General features: G+C 40.6%; 1 protein-coding gene across 1 annotated transcript in view; it reads left to right on the top strand.

The window, feature by feature from the left end:
• plcb2 (phospholipase C, beta 2) overlaps positions 1-17,323 on the top strand; it is a 45,743-nt gene that overhangs the window by 6,853 nt on the left and 21,567 nt on the right. Inside the window, 16 exon segments of the mRNA XM_077620430.1 lie at positions 267-391; positions 668-819; positions 1,456-1,620; positions 1,725-1,824; positions 1,987-2,091; positions 2,228-2,298; positions 2,447-2,525; positions 2,604-2,978; positions 3,062-3,245; positions 3,513-3,657; positions 4,249-4,313; positions 4,800-4,850; positions 4,959-5,016; positions 6,755-6,838; positions 7,733-7,947; positions 13,309-13,375. Coding sequence (XP_077476556.1) covers positions 267-391; positions 668-819; positions 1,456-1,620; positions 1,725-1,824; positions 1,987-2,091; positions 2,228-2,298; positions 2,447-2,525; positions 2,604-2,978; positions 3,062-3,245; positions 3,513-3,657; positions 4,249-4,313; positions 4,800-4,850; positions 4,959-5,016; positions 6,755-6,838; positions 7,733-7,903 — 1,930 coding nt within the window. The 3' untranslated portion in view covers positions 7,904-7,947; positions 13,309-13,375.

Raw genomic sequence — 17,323 nt, 5'->3', positions numbered from 1 at the left:
CATTTTATATCGCCAAAGAGTGTAAAAGCACAAAATACATATGGTAGGCCCTAAAACAGGGGAATAGAAGTCCAATGAGTCCTGTAACAAAAACATACATTTTAAAAACACTATTTTTTTTACCTAATTCTGATCCAAGGTTCAGCAAAAGGATGTGGATCTTTATGAAAGTCATCCTCGGAGAAAAATGCTTGGACACTGCTGCTCTAAAATATAAAAGCAATATGAAATGAATTCTTTGACTCCTTAACACTACTAATTGTCAGATATAACAAAAGGCAGATGAGCAGGATCTACCCTAAAGGAACAAGAATGGACTCGTCCAATTTCAACCCCCAGAACTTTTGGAATGTGGGTTGCCAAATGGTGGCTCTCAACTATCAGACAATGGGTAAGAACAATGTAGATTCACTTGAAACTCCAGTTCAGGGGAGTCCAAACCAAGAAAATATCAGTTTTGCCCACAAAATAATCCAAAATGCATTGCGGCCACAGAAGACAAAAGTGTGAACACCCCCTCTGATAGCCATGATGTACGTATATTTAATTGGTCAACATTTCTGGCTTCCACCACTGTAAGGCAGTGTTGCGCCTTTTCAACACTCTTCTGTGCTGCGTTTGTCAAACCACCTGCAAGGCCTTCAAACTCTCCATTTGTCTTTTTCAGACTTCCCCATGCAGCTGAACATGTCTTGGTTTGAATTTAACGGGAGGACGGGCTACCTACTCAAACACGATGTCCTGAGACGCGGGGACAAGAAGTTTGACCCATTCTGTGACAGGATTGACACGGTTGTGGCCATCACTCTGACCATCAAGGCAAGTTTGTAGCATTGTAAGCAAACCTATAGTAAGTATCAACTAATCATTAATAATAATTCAAATAAAAGCTGATTTAATTTTGCAAACTTGCCACAAAAACGTCTGCTATTTTGAAGAATTTCTCACAGTGATAGACGTCCATTCCAATGAATAGATGTGCATGTAAATTAAGAGCCACATGTGGCTCTGCAGCCACAGCTTGAAAAAAGTATTTAACTTGATATTAAAGAAAATATAAACTAACGTATCTCGGATTGGGCAAATCAATTTAAAAATGGGAAAAAGATTGACACTAAGTCATTTCGCCCCCCAAATTCTCAACGATGGTGATACACACCTTTGTGGCTACAACAGCACTATCTTCTTCTTCATTAACATTTAATTAACGGGGGGAAAAATAATATCAAGAAAATGGCGGATAGTTCTAGAGAAATAAATGTTTATATATGGTTAAAAAAAGACATGTTTTTAGTAGACCACGTAAAAGACATTAAGGAAAGACAAAAACTGTTTTACAGAAGGTATTTTCTTGTTCCTGGGAGAGAAAAAAAATGCTTTCCCTTTATACATAGTTTGATTTTTAAAAATTCCATGCATGTCTGGTATACATAAATAAAAAAATCTTCTCACCAGATCTATTCAGGACAGTTTCTGTCTGACAAGAGTGTAAAAACTGGAGTTGAAGTGGAGATCATTGGGTTGCCAGGAGACCCCAAGAAGAAATATCGCACCAAGTGGTCCACTACACCCAACTCCATTAACCCCGTATGGAATGAGGAGCCATTTCTTTTTGATAAGGTACATGGCTGTTCACTTAACAAGTTCATAAAGCATGTGTGTAGATTTATTCTTACTTTTATATTAATACACATTGATCAACTATCCAATATTATTGTTGTTAGATTCTCCTCCCGGAAATGGCTTCTCTCCGAATGGCAGTCCATGAAGAAAATGGAAAATTCCTCGGTCATAGAATCATTCCTCTCGACGCCATTCAGTCAGGTCAGTCCAAAGAAAACAGTTTCAACTTGCAATTAAAATGTGCAATTTACATTTTCAATGTCATCCAATTCAATTTACAGCAGCCTAAAATTACGATCTTACCCAAAACCTACGCAGCTACTGAATCAGATCCGATCTTGTGACCCAAATTTGTTCCTGCAGGCTTCCATCACATCTGTCTACGCAGTGAAAGCAACATTCCACTCACCCTGCCTGCTCTGTTCGTGTACATCGAGGTGAAGGACTACATCCCTGCTGCTTTTGCAGGTGTCTTTTCTTATTTTATTTCGCCTTTCATGCTCATTAAACGCAGTGCCAGATGGGTTTTAAAAGAGGAACTTATTCGCTTGGTTATGAACTTGCATCATTTTTTTACTGATAAATAACCAATGTTATGACTCAGAGTTCACAGATGCTCTATTCAACCCAACCAAGGGGACTGAAAAGGCAACTCAGTCAAGGACTGCTAAAGAGGTAAGAAAAAGTGTGCATGCCTACATTTACATTTACATTTCATCCTAATACAGGGGTGTCCAAATAGTTAGATTTTTTTTTTAATTACCATCCCAATTATTAAAACCAATCATCACTCTATGACATAACTTTCTATTTTTGAACGCAGTCATCCGCAGACTACATTTCTCCTTATGAGCTGCCCTTTGCGCCTCAAACTGAAGTGACAAAAGCAAAGGAAGCAACAGGTAAAACTCTTTCTGAAAGTAAATGTCTTACAATTCTTTCTAGAAAAGTGGCTTGATCACTCTTGTCCTTTCTGGTAGAAATTGCGCTTTTGGAACCAAGACCCTCCATAATTGAGGGCGCTGAATCACCATCACAGGTTGCTTCGCTTGAAACAAGAGAAGAAGAAGAAGCCGCAGAAGAGAACTCGCCCAAAACGACGCAACCTGAAACCCTTCGTCTGGACTCTGAACCTGAAAGTTCTGCATTTGAGACGCCTCATGGTGAGGAGATTGTCGCCGAGGGTGACGTCGTCCATGAGGAGACGACCACCAACGACACGGGGGCGTGGAGTACCTGTGAGTTGATGTCAAGTGATGAACTGGAGGAAGAAGAGGTTCAAGGAGAGCCCAGTTTATTAAGCACATCAGAAGGTCACGTGGCACCAGATGAATCGTCTTCAGTTTTTACGGAAGGTATTTGCTTTATTCCTAAATAAAATGTTTATTGTCAAAACATCCTCTTGAGATGAGTACAGCAATGTTTGCTTGTACTGTAGAAACATCCACTCTGACAACATCAGCACTAACAGAACACAAAAGCTACCTGAAGGCCATCAAGCATCAGGAGAAAGAGATGAAAGAAGTGGAGAAGAAGTATCAGCGCAAAACGGAAGATCTGAGCCAGAAATATTCCGATCTTTTCAAGGCCTGCAAGAAGAAGGTCTCGTTGAAGAAAAAAGAGTGCGTGGATTTATTTGACATGGCTTTTTTTTGTTTGTTTCTCTCAAGGACATTTGAGTCACTCACAAACTTGTTTTTCAATTCATCAGCAAAGCTTTAAAAGTTGTTGTCAAACAAACTTGGCTCCTAACTACACATATGCTGTGGATTTTGAAATTGCCATAAAATGCGTCCTAACTAGGGATTTTTCATATGCACACCTTTGAATATAAATATTTTTTTCCAGTGTGTGTTGGAGACCTGATCAAATCTTTTCCCATTGTCCAGAACGACCCCAAAAGGAGGAAGCGTTTTGGATTCTAGCCCGAAATCGGCCCAGAAGCACAAGGAAAATATGCAGGCCGAGCTGCACGCTCTTTATATGGAACAGTCGGATCAACTGAAGAAGAAGAAAGAACAGTTTGCCATAGAGGTTAGTCGTTAAAGTCACTTAGGCTACCTTATTCTGGCTTTCTGGTAATGTTAACCAAAATGTACGCTCTAGGAAAGGGGAACTAAAATGGTATAGACCTAGAATCCTAGACTTCTTTTTTAAATCATTTGTTTAAGACAAATATAATAAATTTGGAATCAGATTTTAAAAAATAATTACAAATAAAGGTTTCAATAATCTCTTCCAGATTCAAATCATTGCAGTCATAAAAATACAAAGCTAATTTATTAGCAGGTAAAAAGTGTAAGTTCATGGCTGTAAATATTTGAATGGAAAAGGTATTTAAAATTTTATTATAGGGATAAACAGCTGTAAAAAAACAGCAATACAATGGCTGGAAATAATGGACAAGCACTGTTTAATTGACTAACTCCATCTAGTGTTAAATCTGAGAAAGGCAATGGAATGAAGACTGAACTGAAGATTATTTTGCGGGCCATATTTAACAATATTTTGCTTCGGGCCAATAAAAACGGGGGGGCTGGCTGCAGTTTATATAAATATATATCATATTGTACATGCTAGTGTATGTTTCTCGCATCTCGACTGATTCTATTTATGATGTGGCAGAGATTGGCTAAACTGATGGAGATGGCCAATGAGAGACACAGCATCGAACTGAAGACCTTGGAAAGGTGCGTCCCGTGGTACATCTGGGCCACGCTGAGTTCTCCTAATCTGTGTTTGGGATTAAAGACTCCCTGTGTTGTTAGTGTGCGAGATGGAGGTGCGCTGAGGTGAAACACCTGACATTTTGGAATGAGAAAACTTCTAATAATAAATGAATCACCGCGTGGTTCCTTAAATCTTCTTATTGCGTTTGTCCGTGTGTGTATTCCCGTCCATGAATGTGTGTGTCCTCTGTGTCCAAAGTCCCCAGATGGCATGTGGTTATCTCAGGATAGCTATTATCAAGAGGGTGTTTAAACAGCAGCGTTCAGCTGCACTATTCTCGCACTTCACGTTGACACTATAACGACACATTGAAGCGCTCCTTTCAGACTGGAGAAAAGGTCACGTCGTCACCGCAGCAGTGGTTTAAAGGGGAAAAAAGTAGTTTCTAGGGTAATTTTGTTTTTTTTAATCAGAAAAATGATCCTTTCTTAATGGTTTTTTTGCAGAGAAATCAGAGAGAACAAGAAAAAGGCTAAATCTTCCAGACAGAAAGACAAGTAAGTTGTATATAACTTTAAAAACCCTAAAATCAAATGAATCAGTGTTGTATGAAATTGAAATGCAGGACAAGGGCAAGTTTATTTAATCAATGTTTGCCTTCTCAGGTTGAAAAAGTCAACCAGGAAAGAATTGTTGGATGCGCTTGATGAATCTAAATATGTGGTAAGTATGAAAAAAAAAACACATGAAGCACAGGATTTAAAGGTGCTATGAAATGGTGAGCATGTTGAAAATTCATTTGCTACTAAAATCTGGCTTTCTTTCAAAACCATTTTATAGTTATTCCACCCAAAACAATGCATTGGAGAACGCCCACTTTTTTCCCGGCAATTCTGGTTGTGACATCACAACCAGAATTGATAATCTTATCTAGCTTTCTAGCACCGAGCTAGCTAACTAACTAGGGGTGATTCTGCATCATGATTTTGCCTCCTGCTGTCCTCGACTGATTGAGTAAATATGTCGCTCCGCCTATACTGTCACGGTGCCTCGTGCAGAAAATTAATTTTAAAAAACTTTAATCCCAAAAGTAACATAAACACATTGGGTCGCAATTTTTCCTTATAAACTAGATATTTTCCAACTGACCACTGGAGGTACGCTTTAACATGAATTAAATAAAAATGTCTATACAGGATTGGCAAAAAATATATCTTTTGACCAAATAATATAAAAATAACCTACCATGGCCTTTAATAAAAATGAAATTAAAGGTCAGTGTTGTCAAGCTGTTGCCACAATCTATCTTTTAATCAGTATTATCTAATATGTGATAGGTGCTACCCTCATTTCTAACCTTATTGACCCCCAATTAATGTAATCTGTTAATTCTGCATAGTTAACATTTTGCTTTTTGATAGAAATAAGCATGACGCTTGACGCCCAACAGACACGCGAGTGTACCGAAAGGTTAATGTGACGTCTGACTCATCTCCATCCGACACATACAATTGTAACTATGGTAACAAAGAGGCGGATGGTCTTGTGATTTGAAAAATCAAATCAGCCTTTGCGTGTCATCCTGACACACATCTGCAACAAGTTGTTTACTGACAGATGTACAGTACGTACGTACTGTAAGCAGGCAGTTTCTCCGACTCTGGTCCTGGCTGGTGCATTACTCAGAGGCTGTTTACGGCAAGATGGCTCATCCACGTGTTGCTTTTGACTCAGCGAGCGCTCCTCGTTTCGCTCATCAAGATTCAGACACGTAGTGTTTGGGGTGAACTTAACTCATTCCTTCACCCCTCCACTCTAAGCGTCCTCATCTGTACTCAGAGAACCTCATATCGTCCCATTAAATCAACGTTGGCTCATTAAATTCAGCGGGTATTCTTAACACCGTAAGATGTTTAATCAGCAGAGCCCCACCATCGACCGTGTACAATTAGGCCTCTGTCAATAAGTTGCCGAAGCATGACCTGCCACGACTTAAACGTATTATTTCTCATGCCCAGGTTTTATCCTTGGACTGCGCTTCAATTCAGATAGACTTACCCACACGCTAACTAAAAAAAAGAAACATTTGCATTAAAATGCTTTTTAAAAGAAAACCATGAATGCAAATGGCCACAACACAAACTCTCATTGCCCGTAACGCAAATGTAAAAAGTCACAGCACGAATGCCAACAGACAACACAGAAGTGGATTTTTTCAAGTTTTCAACTTCTTTTTTATATTTTTTATTTGAGACCAAATAACAGGCAATTCGTGTTTTAGGAAATTGAAGTTTGTGTTATGCTATTTGTATTGGTGTTGTAGCTATTTGCATTTGTGTTGTAGCTATTTGCATGCATCTTTTGGCCAATTTGCATGAGTGCTTTTCTTTTGCAAAGCGTTTGGAATTTCGTTCGTGTTGTGGGAAATTACATTTATGCTTTTTTTCCTTTTTCTGGACAGTCTTTTGAGTATGGCATGCAGCAAGAGACTCTGATGGCAAAACAGGCGCTGACGCTGGAGGAGATCAAGGCTCTCACTAATCAGGTACAAATTAAACTGCTTTTTCCCCCTCACACTTACCGAGCTCGAGTTCATGTGGAGGTTGGGATCACTCCTCTTATTTTTATTAAAACCCTCCTGTCTCAAATTCACACTGCTTTTTCTCATCCTAGTGACTGTAATTCTCCCCTCGGCTCTTTTTGGGAGGGGGAGAATGATGTCATAACAGTGCGTTTTGAATACAAACGTACGTGTTTACTACTGTAAGATATTGAGTGAGGGCGTGCACTTCAAACAATGTTTAATTATCATGATCAGTCATCATCTTGCTGTTCTATGACACATTTTCTTTGTTGAATAGTTTTAGACAATGACAGGAGTGTGAATGATAGATAGAGAGCATGTCTCATTTGGACTGGACTTGGACTATTAAACAGCAAAATACGCTAATCAACACAAATGTAATTTCAATTCATTTGTGTCCTAAGTATGACCCGCTATCATTTTAAAGTCACTTGCTGTCCGTCGTATTTCATAGCATCTTTTATTTAATTTCATGTAAATTGGGTCAGATGGTGATTAGGCCATCAGAGAAGACCTTGAAGTCACTAACTAGGACATTTGCATTTCACGCAATTGAATTGTAGAGGCTGCAAACAGGCTTTTTGAATCCACACGGTTTCATTTGAGTCGCTGTCACGCCAAGTCAACCTGCTAATTTGCCAGATTGTGAGCCGACTCATAAAATTTGGGGAAATCAACAATTTGGACATGCCTCTTTAGTCACAATGAATTCACCCGAGTGATTCAGAAGGCAACGACAGCCTTTTCAATCTTGACGCGCACATAAAAAGGAAGATGTTATCAACAACTGAAGGAGATAGGAAAGCAGCCCGTGTCCTTTTGTGTCATTTTTAACCTCCATCTGTGTGTCTGTAGCTTAATCAGGAGGCTCTGAAGGAGCACGAAGACAAAATGAGATCTCTCCCCGCTGCGGTGATGGAGGCTGTTAACGCCTGCGTGGGTGTCTACTTCCCTGAACTCATCGACCGGGCGGCCATCAATAAAGCAGAAGGGTCAAATATCTATGGAGACGTCTTTCTAGGCTAGATGGCTTTTGATTCCTTAGACCTGCTCCTTCACTTCAGCACAAGGTTCTTTCTATAACTTTATTTTAAAGGGGCTCTGTCAGATCATTTGACTTTGTGATGGAGTGCTATTTCTTGTTGTACATTAATATCTTTAGATGAAAGAATCATAAGAAAATTGAAAAGAGTGTTTGGTGTTCCTTCAAGCAAGATTTTGCCCAACCAGTTTTTGTCTAGTGACCAGTCCAGTTTCCGGAAGCTCCACCAAGGCAAAGACTAATTTGTAGAAAAGCTGTTTTTTACAGGGAGCTGCTGTAAAAACAAGCCGTAAATCAAGACAGGTGCAATTTGTTCCCACTCAGCTTCATACATGGTACATTCAAATAACAGGCACAAAGCAATGTCCTCATCAGTGAGAGCCACTTACTTCTACAAGTGTTGACGCGCACCAGCATGCATTTATTAATGAACACAGATTTTTCTGTGACTCACCGTCCGCAGAATTTTGACCATTTCCAGCACTTCCTGTTTTTCCTCCCTTGACGGCTGGGCTCTTCTTCTCAAACAAACCACTTGAATGACATTTGAAATTGGACGAAAGATGGGCGGTGCAGCTTGTGCCCGAGAGTCCCGCCACCTTTCTCGCAACACATGAACTGTCAGTTTCTTCACTGCCAAATGCTGCGAAAAAGAAGTTCAAACCAGATGACACTTGGCCACGCTCCGTCAATGGAAGGAAGCCAAATTTAAAAAAAAGAAGGAGCATGCTTTTTCACATGAATTTACATTTCATATTGAAAAAAAGGAGACTCGGACTGTAAAGATCAAATTGGCTGCATTGTATGCGAGAGATGGGGTAAAAAAATAAGCTTTGGAAGAAGCCCCAAGATAGGAAAGAGGTAATTCATTTATATTTTAATATTACTAATTTGGGATGTCCTGATAGCATTTTTTGGCTTGTGATTCGAGTCTGAGTCATTTGATTTTGTGGATCAGATGATATGGAGGAAATGTATTAAGGAAGGAAAATTAGCAATCTGCCCCCACAATTTGAACAAAGCTATCCAAAGTTAGAACCTTATAAGTGGTGTAAACAACATTTTATTTTGCAAATCAGTTGTAAAAAGAGGTCGCAAACAAACTACATTTACATATTTGATTCATTTAAATGAATCTTTATTTAAAAATAGTCCAATTTGATAAATGGAGCTTGCTTGATTGTGGTTTTCTTGGCTTTCATGCTCACTTTGCAGTTTGTGTGTCATATAGAAAATGAAGTGTATGTAGTGTATACCTTTGAATTGGACATCTATTCCCATCAATGGCAATCAATCAGCTTCCATACTGCACTACACGTACGTATAGTAGTACCTGTACTTCCAAATGTCTGTCCATATGAAAAATTCAGGTTACGAAAGGCCATAAGAAGAAAATTTGTTTACGAGATGCCAAATTTGAAGAATTCAAACATCCTCTTCTTACCATCCTCAATTTTATTTTGAAATTGTCCCGCTAGAGTTGCTCCTTCGTTTGCTCATTCACCCGTATACTGGAATATGAGGAGCCAGAAAAGGTGGGCAAGTCATGCTCTTGAGTCCATCTTGCCATGAAGAGGAGGCCATTTTGGATGCATACTAAGCAGCGCCCACACCTCCCACACATCCTCCGCCTGTTCAACTCTCGAGCTGTGTATAGAGAGATTGAACACACAGCAGCATGTAAACTGTGGTGCAAAAGTTCCACATGATATTTAATCTTCCACTTGCAAGTGAATTTGCTGTGAGAGTTTACAGTTAATGATGAGGGAGTTTACCCTCCTTGACTGAAAAGCTTTGTCGAAGATGCAAATTTGATCTTTTCTCTCGTGTGATTATTATACACCCACATTAGCCTTGGATAAAGTGATTCATTCTGCTTTGGTAAACCGGAGTTCCAGGTTGCCGGGTGAACGGTCGCTCATTTGCTGCCAGCCCTCCCGTTTAGATGTCTGTTAACCTGTTAGAGTTTGCTTTAACGGTGCCTTTTATTGAGAGAAAATTAGGAATTTCAGTATTTGGTTCTACATAAATCAAGTATTCTGAAAAAAAATTAACATCCAATGTGATACATTGAGATCCTGGTTAACATTTTTTTTCAGTTTTTGTGCGGTTGTTAGACATCGTTTTCTCTTTCTCCTGCAAAAATTGCTCCAGTGGTGTAATCTAAATATGTAGATATATATTACAGCTGTCAAGCCGCATTAATATTTTGAATCGCGATTAATCGCATGCGATCCACAGTTAACTCGTTCCATGTCAGAGACTGCAGGGTTACGAGTTTGTGGTTACCACGATGGTCTTTATCAGTCATCCTGATTATAAATTCATGAAATTGCAATTCAGGAATCTGTCCATCCATTTTTGGTCATTTGATGTGACCATTCTTTTCAAGTTTTACTACAGTTAGCTGAAAAGTGGAGCTGTTTGTTTTGCATTTTCTCTATGACACGGCAGCTGACAAGTGGGTGTGCGATGGCTCATTGGGGGACGGCACCCACAGCGATGCCGTGAATTTATGCCATTCACTTAGTAGGTGACTCAACTTCTACCTATTCCAAGCGCTTGGATTTTAAACATAAGGCTTTTACAAAGCTTGTTTTGCTGCGCTTTGTGCCGCGCGATTAGAGGTTGGAAGCGGCCTGTGCGTGGGAGAGAATAGATAAGCGTGGGCCTCAGGGTCGCTTGTTTATTTAAAAAGATGTGAACTTCCTCCTGGAAGCGTAGTGGGTTTTTGTGTCCTCCGGTGCGCTTGGATGGAGGTGGTTTATTCTGTTTTGTGAGAATTCTAACATGGACTGATGAGGAAACAAATCGAATGACATTATTTGCACATTAAAGGGGAGAATTATTCTAATTTGAATTTAAAAGTCAGAATTCTGACGTTGATGTAATCATCTTAAGGTCAGAACTCTTGAGTTTATTCTCAGAATTGTCACTACAAAGTCAGAATGGTGACCTTGAGATGGAATTCTCACTCTTTAGTCAGAATTGTGACTTTGAAGTCGAATTCTGACTATTCCTTCTCACTTTATAGTCAAAACTCTGACTTTATTCTCAGAATTATCACCAAAAACTAAAAACACTAAGACCTCGTTCTCTGAAAATCTGAATAGTTTTTAAAAGCCAATAATTTGATGATTTAAAAAAAATGTGTTAGTGTCTTTTTGTGCAATGAACTTTGTGTTTTGTTGTCACGTCAGAAGAAGGTGTTTGACGTCACCAGTAGAGGGCACAGCAATACTAATTAACACGTGCTGTAGTTTTAAGGCGCATGCGCATTGCTTTCTTTTAATACCTGGGTACACTGGCGAATTACGCCCACAGATGTCGTCGTACCGACTCTGTTTTTCGTGCAATCTGTATTTTTCAGGTGAGTAGTAAATTAAGATCAAAACACATTTTAATTTTATCTTACGTTTTTGCCAAACATCCTTTAGATTACGCTGAAAATAACTGTTTATCGCCATGTCTGAGGAGCGTACAATGGCGTCCTCGTATCTTTTGCGTAATTAAGTGTGCCAGAGATACCAAGAAAACTTAAAAATATGCTGTGCCTTTATGTTATATATACTTTTTTTTACATGTGGAAGAAAATGCATTAGTCAATGCTTTCTGTCCATAGGATCTGTCGTTGCATGAGTTTCAGGATTGTCGTGTAGTGCGCCACATGTAATAGTATGTAATTATTGTTCGTTCATTATTTATTGTATTCAATAACCGTTGGGGTGATAGAATAACAAAATCCCACCGATTGTTTATTTCTGCCAAAAACACGTATGCGGATCGTTTCAGACATATTTTGCATCAATTTAAGAATTGTGCGACTTGATATACGCAGAATCGATTTTTTTGAAAGACAACAGGGGTGCTAGTTTATGTCCCGCAGAAAAGTTTGAAATCTAATTCAACATCGTCCGCAAAATAAGCTTGTATGCAGTCTACATTCTGTTCAACTTCTCATCTTTATCACTAGATGGCGCTAGTCACTGCCTGTGCAGCGAGCCTTTTGTTTTCAGCTATCAGGTGTTGCTTGTCAGTGCGGCCATAAACCAAATAAATTTGTTATCCCCGTGGACAATTTATTGGGCCATCAAAGGTGAGCGGGCCAGCGGGGCAACAATTGGCTCCGCCACCTGGGAGATGGAGAGGAAGCTCTCCGACGCTTCCATTTCCTCCATGTTATGGCAGGAATAGAATTTCCATCAGAGCAGACAGATTACAGAGATACACAGGTGCTACATAGACAACAACACCATTGGAAAAAAGATTCATGTCCTCTTCTTAAATGCTAAACTAAAAACAAGTTATGACCATCGAAACAACTTTTGTTGTTTGCTACTCAATCTGGAGCCATCATTTATAGTCATATTGCAGTATCTGACCAAGTCATAGGATAACATGGTCTATATGTGTATGTATATATATCTATACACACACATACATATAGATATGTATGTGTATATATATGTATGTGTATGTATATCTATATGTATGTGTGTATATATATATACACACATATACATACACATACATATATATACAGATATATATACATGTATATGTATCTATATGTGTATATCTATATATATGTATGTGTGTATATATATATATATATATATATATATATATATATATATATATACACACACATATAGATATACACATATCTGTATATATATGTATATATATATATATGTATGTATATATATACTATATATATGTGTGTGTGTATATATATGTATATATGTATATATATATATATGTGTATACATATATGTATATATATGTATATATGTATATATATGTATGTGTATATATATAATGCATATATGTGTATTTAGCTGGCAAATGAGTTCCAGGAATTCATGGCGCAACCTTGACTGACTTGTGTGCAATTGATTAGTAGATGGAAAATGCGACGGTCTTGACTGTGTTGTTTAGGAAAACTATCAAGAGGTCCATGGAGGACATGGACAAGTTGAGTCAAGGCAAGGACGTTTTTTCCTGGAATGAAATTGTGCTCGCCACTAATCTTGTGTTTCTGCTCAAATTCAGTCCCAAGTGACAGTAACTCGGATTTGTTTTGGTTTTTTATTTCCACGATCCACTTGTCGATCCACGAAGAACCTCCAGACATGTCGCGTCCTCGTCCCTCGTGACTTATTAAGGCATTACGGGAAGCAGATAGCACCTAAACTTAATTTCTAATCAAGCATTCCAAGTTCTTCCCGTCTGTTTCAGATGGCCAATGAATGAGAGATCGGGTATTTATGGTTAAATGCATTCGTCTGTTCTATTAGCAAGTCTCGCGGCATCAAATCAACCGCATTTCATTCATTTGTGCTTTCCCATTTGACGTTTTAGTGAATGGATTTTTTTTTTTCCACAGCGGTAATTTTCCACCAGGGTGTCGCGGCGCCCTTGTACGGCAGTGACAGATTGTCGAGGTTACTGAGGTAAATGCTCACATTTAACTGTCTTTGTCAGATGTTTATTCATTTGTTAGCAATCTTTGTTCATCTGTTAATGTCAGTGACATGAATTATGGGTTAGAAGATTGAAATGCTCCTCTCGTTAGAGGAAGGACAAACCTCAGAGGCCACCTGTCGCCAACATAATATTTCATAGGTGTCAAAGTGGCAGGGCGGGGGCCAGACCTGGCCTGCCATATCACTGTTTGCGGCCTGTGCCGAATCGGATGAAAAATATAAAGAATACTTACCTTTTTTTACACACAAAAAATACAAATTGAATGAACATTTTTAGAAAATTGAATATTTCCAGTTTTTAAACAAAAACATTTAAATGAAATTTGTTTGTTTTTTTATTAATTTAAAAAAATCTTTTTTAAATTATTTAAAACAATATTTTTTATTTATTTAATTTTTTTTTTTTTTTAATTAAAAAAAAAATTAAAAAAAAGATTTTTTTCATTTATTTAAAAAAGATAATAAATAAAACTGCATATTTAGATTCACCGGTTAAGTGACTAACTACCTTTTGTTGAAAATGAGAAGTACAGCCAATGGTAGCTTGATTTAAGCTTCTTGTGCAGGTCATAATCCATATTTTCATAATATGCTGCACACCCATTTATATATATGAAATCACATGGATATAAAACTAAGCACTGATTGAAGAGAGGCATGCATACAGTATTTTAATCAGCTTGGCAATTTTATTCTGTATTTACGAGTAAGATCACAAATCTGTGAGTATGCGTCCTCCATCTGAAAGAGTTTCTGGACTATTTCATTTTCGTCTTGCCTCTAACTTATCTGGGAAGTCCCCAGAAAGCATCATTCAGCAGATGATATGTAATGAATTTAATTTGCCTTGCAAATAAGTCCAAGCGATCCATTATTTTTAACCTGACTTCAAAAAAACACAATCCTTTTATTCTCCTCGAGGTATTTATTCTTTTCAAAGCGCGCATATTTCTCTCCAGCCGGAGAGCGCTCGGGCTGAATGGCCGCCGCGCCACATAATGGTCCTCAGATGTTGGTTTCCCCGGCAACGTGGGGAGGGCACGTGTGGAGAGGGAGGTATAAAAAAGACAGGCGGCCCTTCGCCGAGTCTTAAGCTCGAGAGATTCGGAGAAGTCGCGCGTCCTGCCGCTCGATATTTCCCTAACCGCCGTTGCACGATGATGCGGCCCAAAGATTTACGCCAGGGTTCGGGCACCAAGACCTTCCTGGACGCCATGCACGGCGGCAAAGTTCACCTGGCCCGCTTCATACTGGACGCCCTGGACGGACGAATTATCAACTCCAAGACGGAAAACAGCCGCACCCCGCTCATTTACGCCGTGTGCCTCCAAGAAGCCGGAACTCGCTCCAAGTTCGCCCGGCTCCTGTTGGAGAAAGGGGCCGACGTCAACTGCCAGGACGAAGAGGGGCGCACCGCTTTGAGTCACGCCTGCGAGTCGGGCCACCTGGACGCGGTGAAGATTCTCGTGCAGTTCAACGCCGATCCCGACATCTCCGACGCGTGGGGGAACAGCGCGCTGATGTACGCCGCCTTTTCCGGACACGGCCAAGTGCTCGAATTTCTCGTCAGGGCTTTCAAGAGACTCGGGTTGAGGGTGGACCGGATAAACAACGCCGGGCACACGGCCGCCGAGGTGGCCGACTTCTTTGGACACAACCAGTGCGTTCAGATCCTGAACTTTCCGTGCAGGCGCGCCGTCGGCGCCGAGGATCCGACCGCCGTCCCGGGAAACGTCGCAGACGGGGATCTGCCCAACAGACTCCCCAGGCACGTCCTGGAAAAGTTCTCCGGCGGCAAAGAAGAGCAATTTCCGGGGCTGTTTCGGAAGCAAGCCAAGACGGGGGACGGCAACGGGCTCTGGCACCGCTTCGCGTGTCCCAGGAACCAGGGTCAAGACCAGAACCATCGCAACAAGTGGTCTCTGCCCCGTCAGAAAAGCCAAAGCTGGGGGGACCCCAGCGTTTTCTTCACCGCCAAACAACTCCAAAACTGCCAGCTCGCCTCGCCGTGCCAGGTAGACCCAAAAGACGTCAAAGACGAAAGCGGACGCCGCGAGCGAGCCCGACAGAGGTTTCCTCCCTGCGGTAAAGCAAAGTCTTTCAACCAGGAGCTCGTGAGCGTCAGAAAGCAATCTTACCAGGGCGAAGTGCTCGACTCGGGCTTGTCGGCCAGCAGGTTCAAGCGAGCCTCTCTTCAGGACGACCGATGTCTCCTGGACAAGACTGAGTGCCAAGGGAACCCCCGTCTCCCGTCGAACGACGTGGACAAAACGCCCGCGGCGTCCAAAGCTCCCGTTTGCGTCGAGGAGAGGTCCGAGGCGGGCGAGACGCAGAAGAGAGGAAGCTTTGCCCACGGAGGCAGAGCCAACAAAATACTCTTCGGCCGAGGGGAGGTGGAGGCGGGGAAGATGCCCGTCTCCGGCCGCGGCCCGGCCTTGGCGGGCCTGGGAACCAGACTGTTCCGTCGTTTCACCGCGCCCGAGTTCATGAAGATGGTCAAAGACTGCTCCTCCAACGGGAGGGGACGGATGTCGCGCTCCGAGACCTTCCCTCTGTCCCACACGCACCAGCAAGTCAACAGCCAGCCCAGCGTGGACAGCATCAGCGGAGTCAAATGCGAGTTTGAAAGCTCCTCGTTTCAGTCCAGCCTTGACTAAGAGGTGAACGGAGTCCAAACGCAGAAGCGACCATTCCTAACCTATTTACACTTGCAATTCAGCCTGTGTTTTTTTGTTGTTGCTGATAATTTATCTATGCGACAAATGTAATAGTCACATGTTGATGTCTTGGTTGATGTGTACAATCACCGGCTAAACCGGGCTAGGAAAACGAAAATTGGATAATATTGCGCTATGGATGAGTGGTCTAAAAAAAACGAGCGTATCAGGGATTTTTTGTGTTGACCTATGTTGGTTACATAAGAGTAATAAACCAAAAACGCCTTGGTACGTTAAAAGCATTGCAGTCCCTTGTGTCCATTTATCATTTATAAGTAAAGTGGACTTGGAAGTAGAGTGTTATCTTTTTTTAAATCTCTGTTTTTGTCCTTTGGGCAGTACCAACACATGGAAAAACATTAGTGGGACATCATTTGAGAATTTTCCGTGAAACGACATTTTCAATAGCTGCCAATTCTTCACTATTTGACGTCTAAGTCCCGTTATCCGGTGAATTGTACACTTCATGTTTTGGACAGTGATTGTAAACTTAAAAGAGATGAATTTTCACTTAATGATTTATACTGTATTGTAATTTCTAAAGAAAAACTGTATGATACTGCTTCTGCGTTTTTAAAACCTGGACTTTGGCCTCGTTGTATTCAGTGACATTGTGTTGTCCGATTCACGCTGAATAAACACCAGCCCTTCCGAACACCCTCGTCGTACTGCGTGTGTGTGTTTTTGAACAATAACTCGCTGATGGTCCGTGTGCATCATTTATTTGATTTGTACAAAATTAAAATCGAGCATAAATTCTCTTTTTCGTCGATGATCCGCACACGTAGAAATACACGAGTCAAAGACTGGTTCATGTGCAAAGTGTTTCTCAGCAGGTGGACGTCTTGCAGCACACATGCCAAGCGTGTGTGCTTCTACTAGAAAAAGCAAACATCTTGAGAAGAAAAAGAAAAGACACACACACACTCACAAGTTGCATTGAATTTCCCCCCCCTCCTCTAAAAAAAGTGTTAGAATATAAAGAGGTTGGTTCACTGAGTTGCCCTCACCCGTACATCCAAGTACTCACAGACACGCATGCACACACAGTTCAGTTCTACACACACTTCTGTAAAGAAAGTATCCTCAAATATAGATTGCTGTGGTAGGTGAGCGGTCGCAGGGACCGACGACTTGATATTTTATGTACATGGTGTGTTTATCTGCTTATGTTTAGGTCCATAGTTAGCAGTGGAAA

The sequence above is a fragment of the Stigmatopora argus genome, chromosome 15 (assembly GCF_051989625.1).
Source record: "Stigmatopora argus isolate UIUO_Sarg chromosome 15, RoL_Sarg_1.0, whole genome shotgun sequence".
In the NCBI taxonomy this organism is placed as follows: domain Eukaryota; kingdom Metazoa; phylum Chordata; class Actinopteri; order Syngnathiformes; family Syngnathidae; genus Stigmatopora; species Stigmatopora argus.
This window is presented reverse-complemented; position numbering and strand designations above follow the sequence as displayed.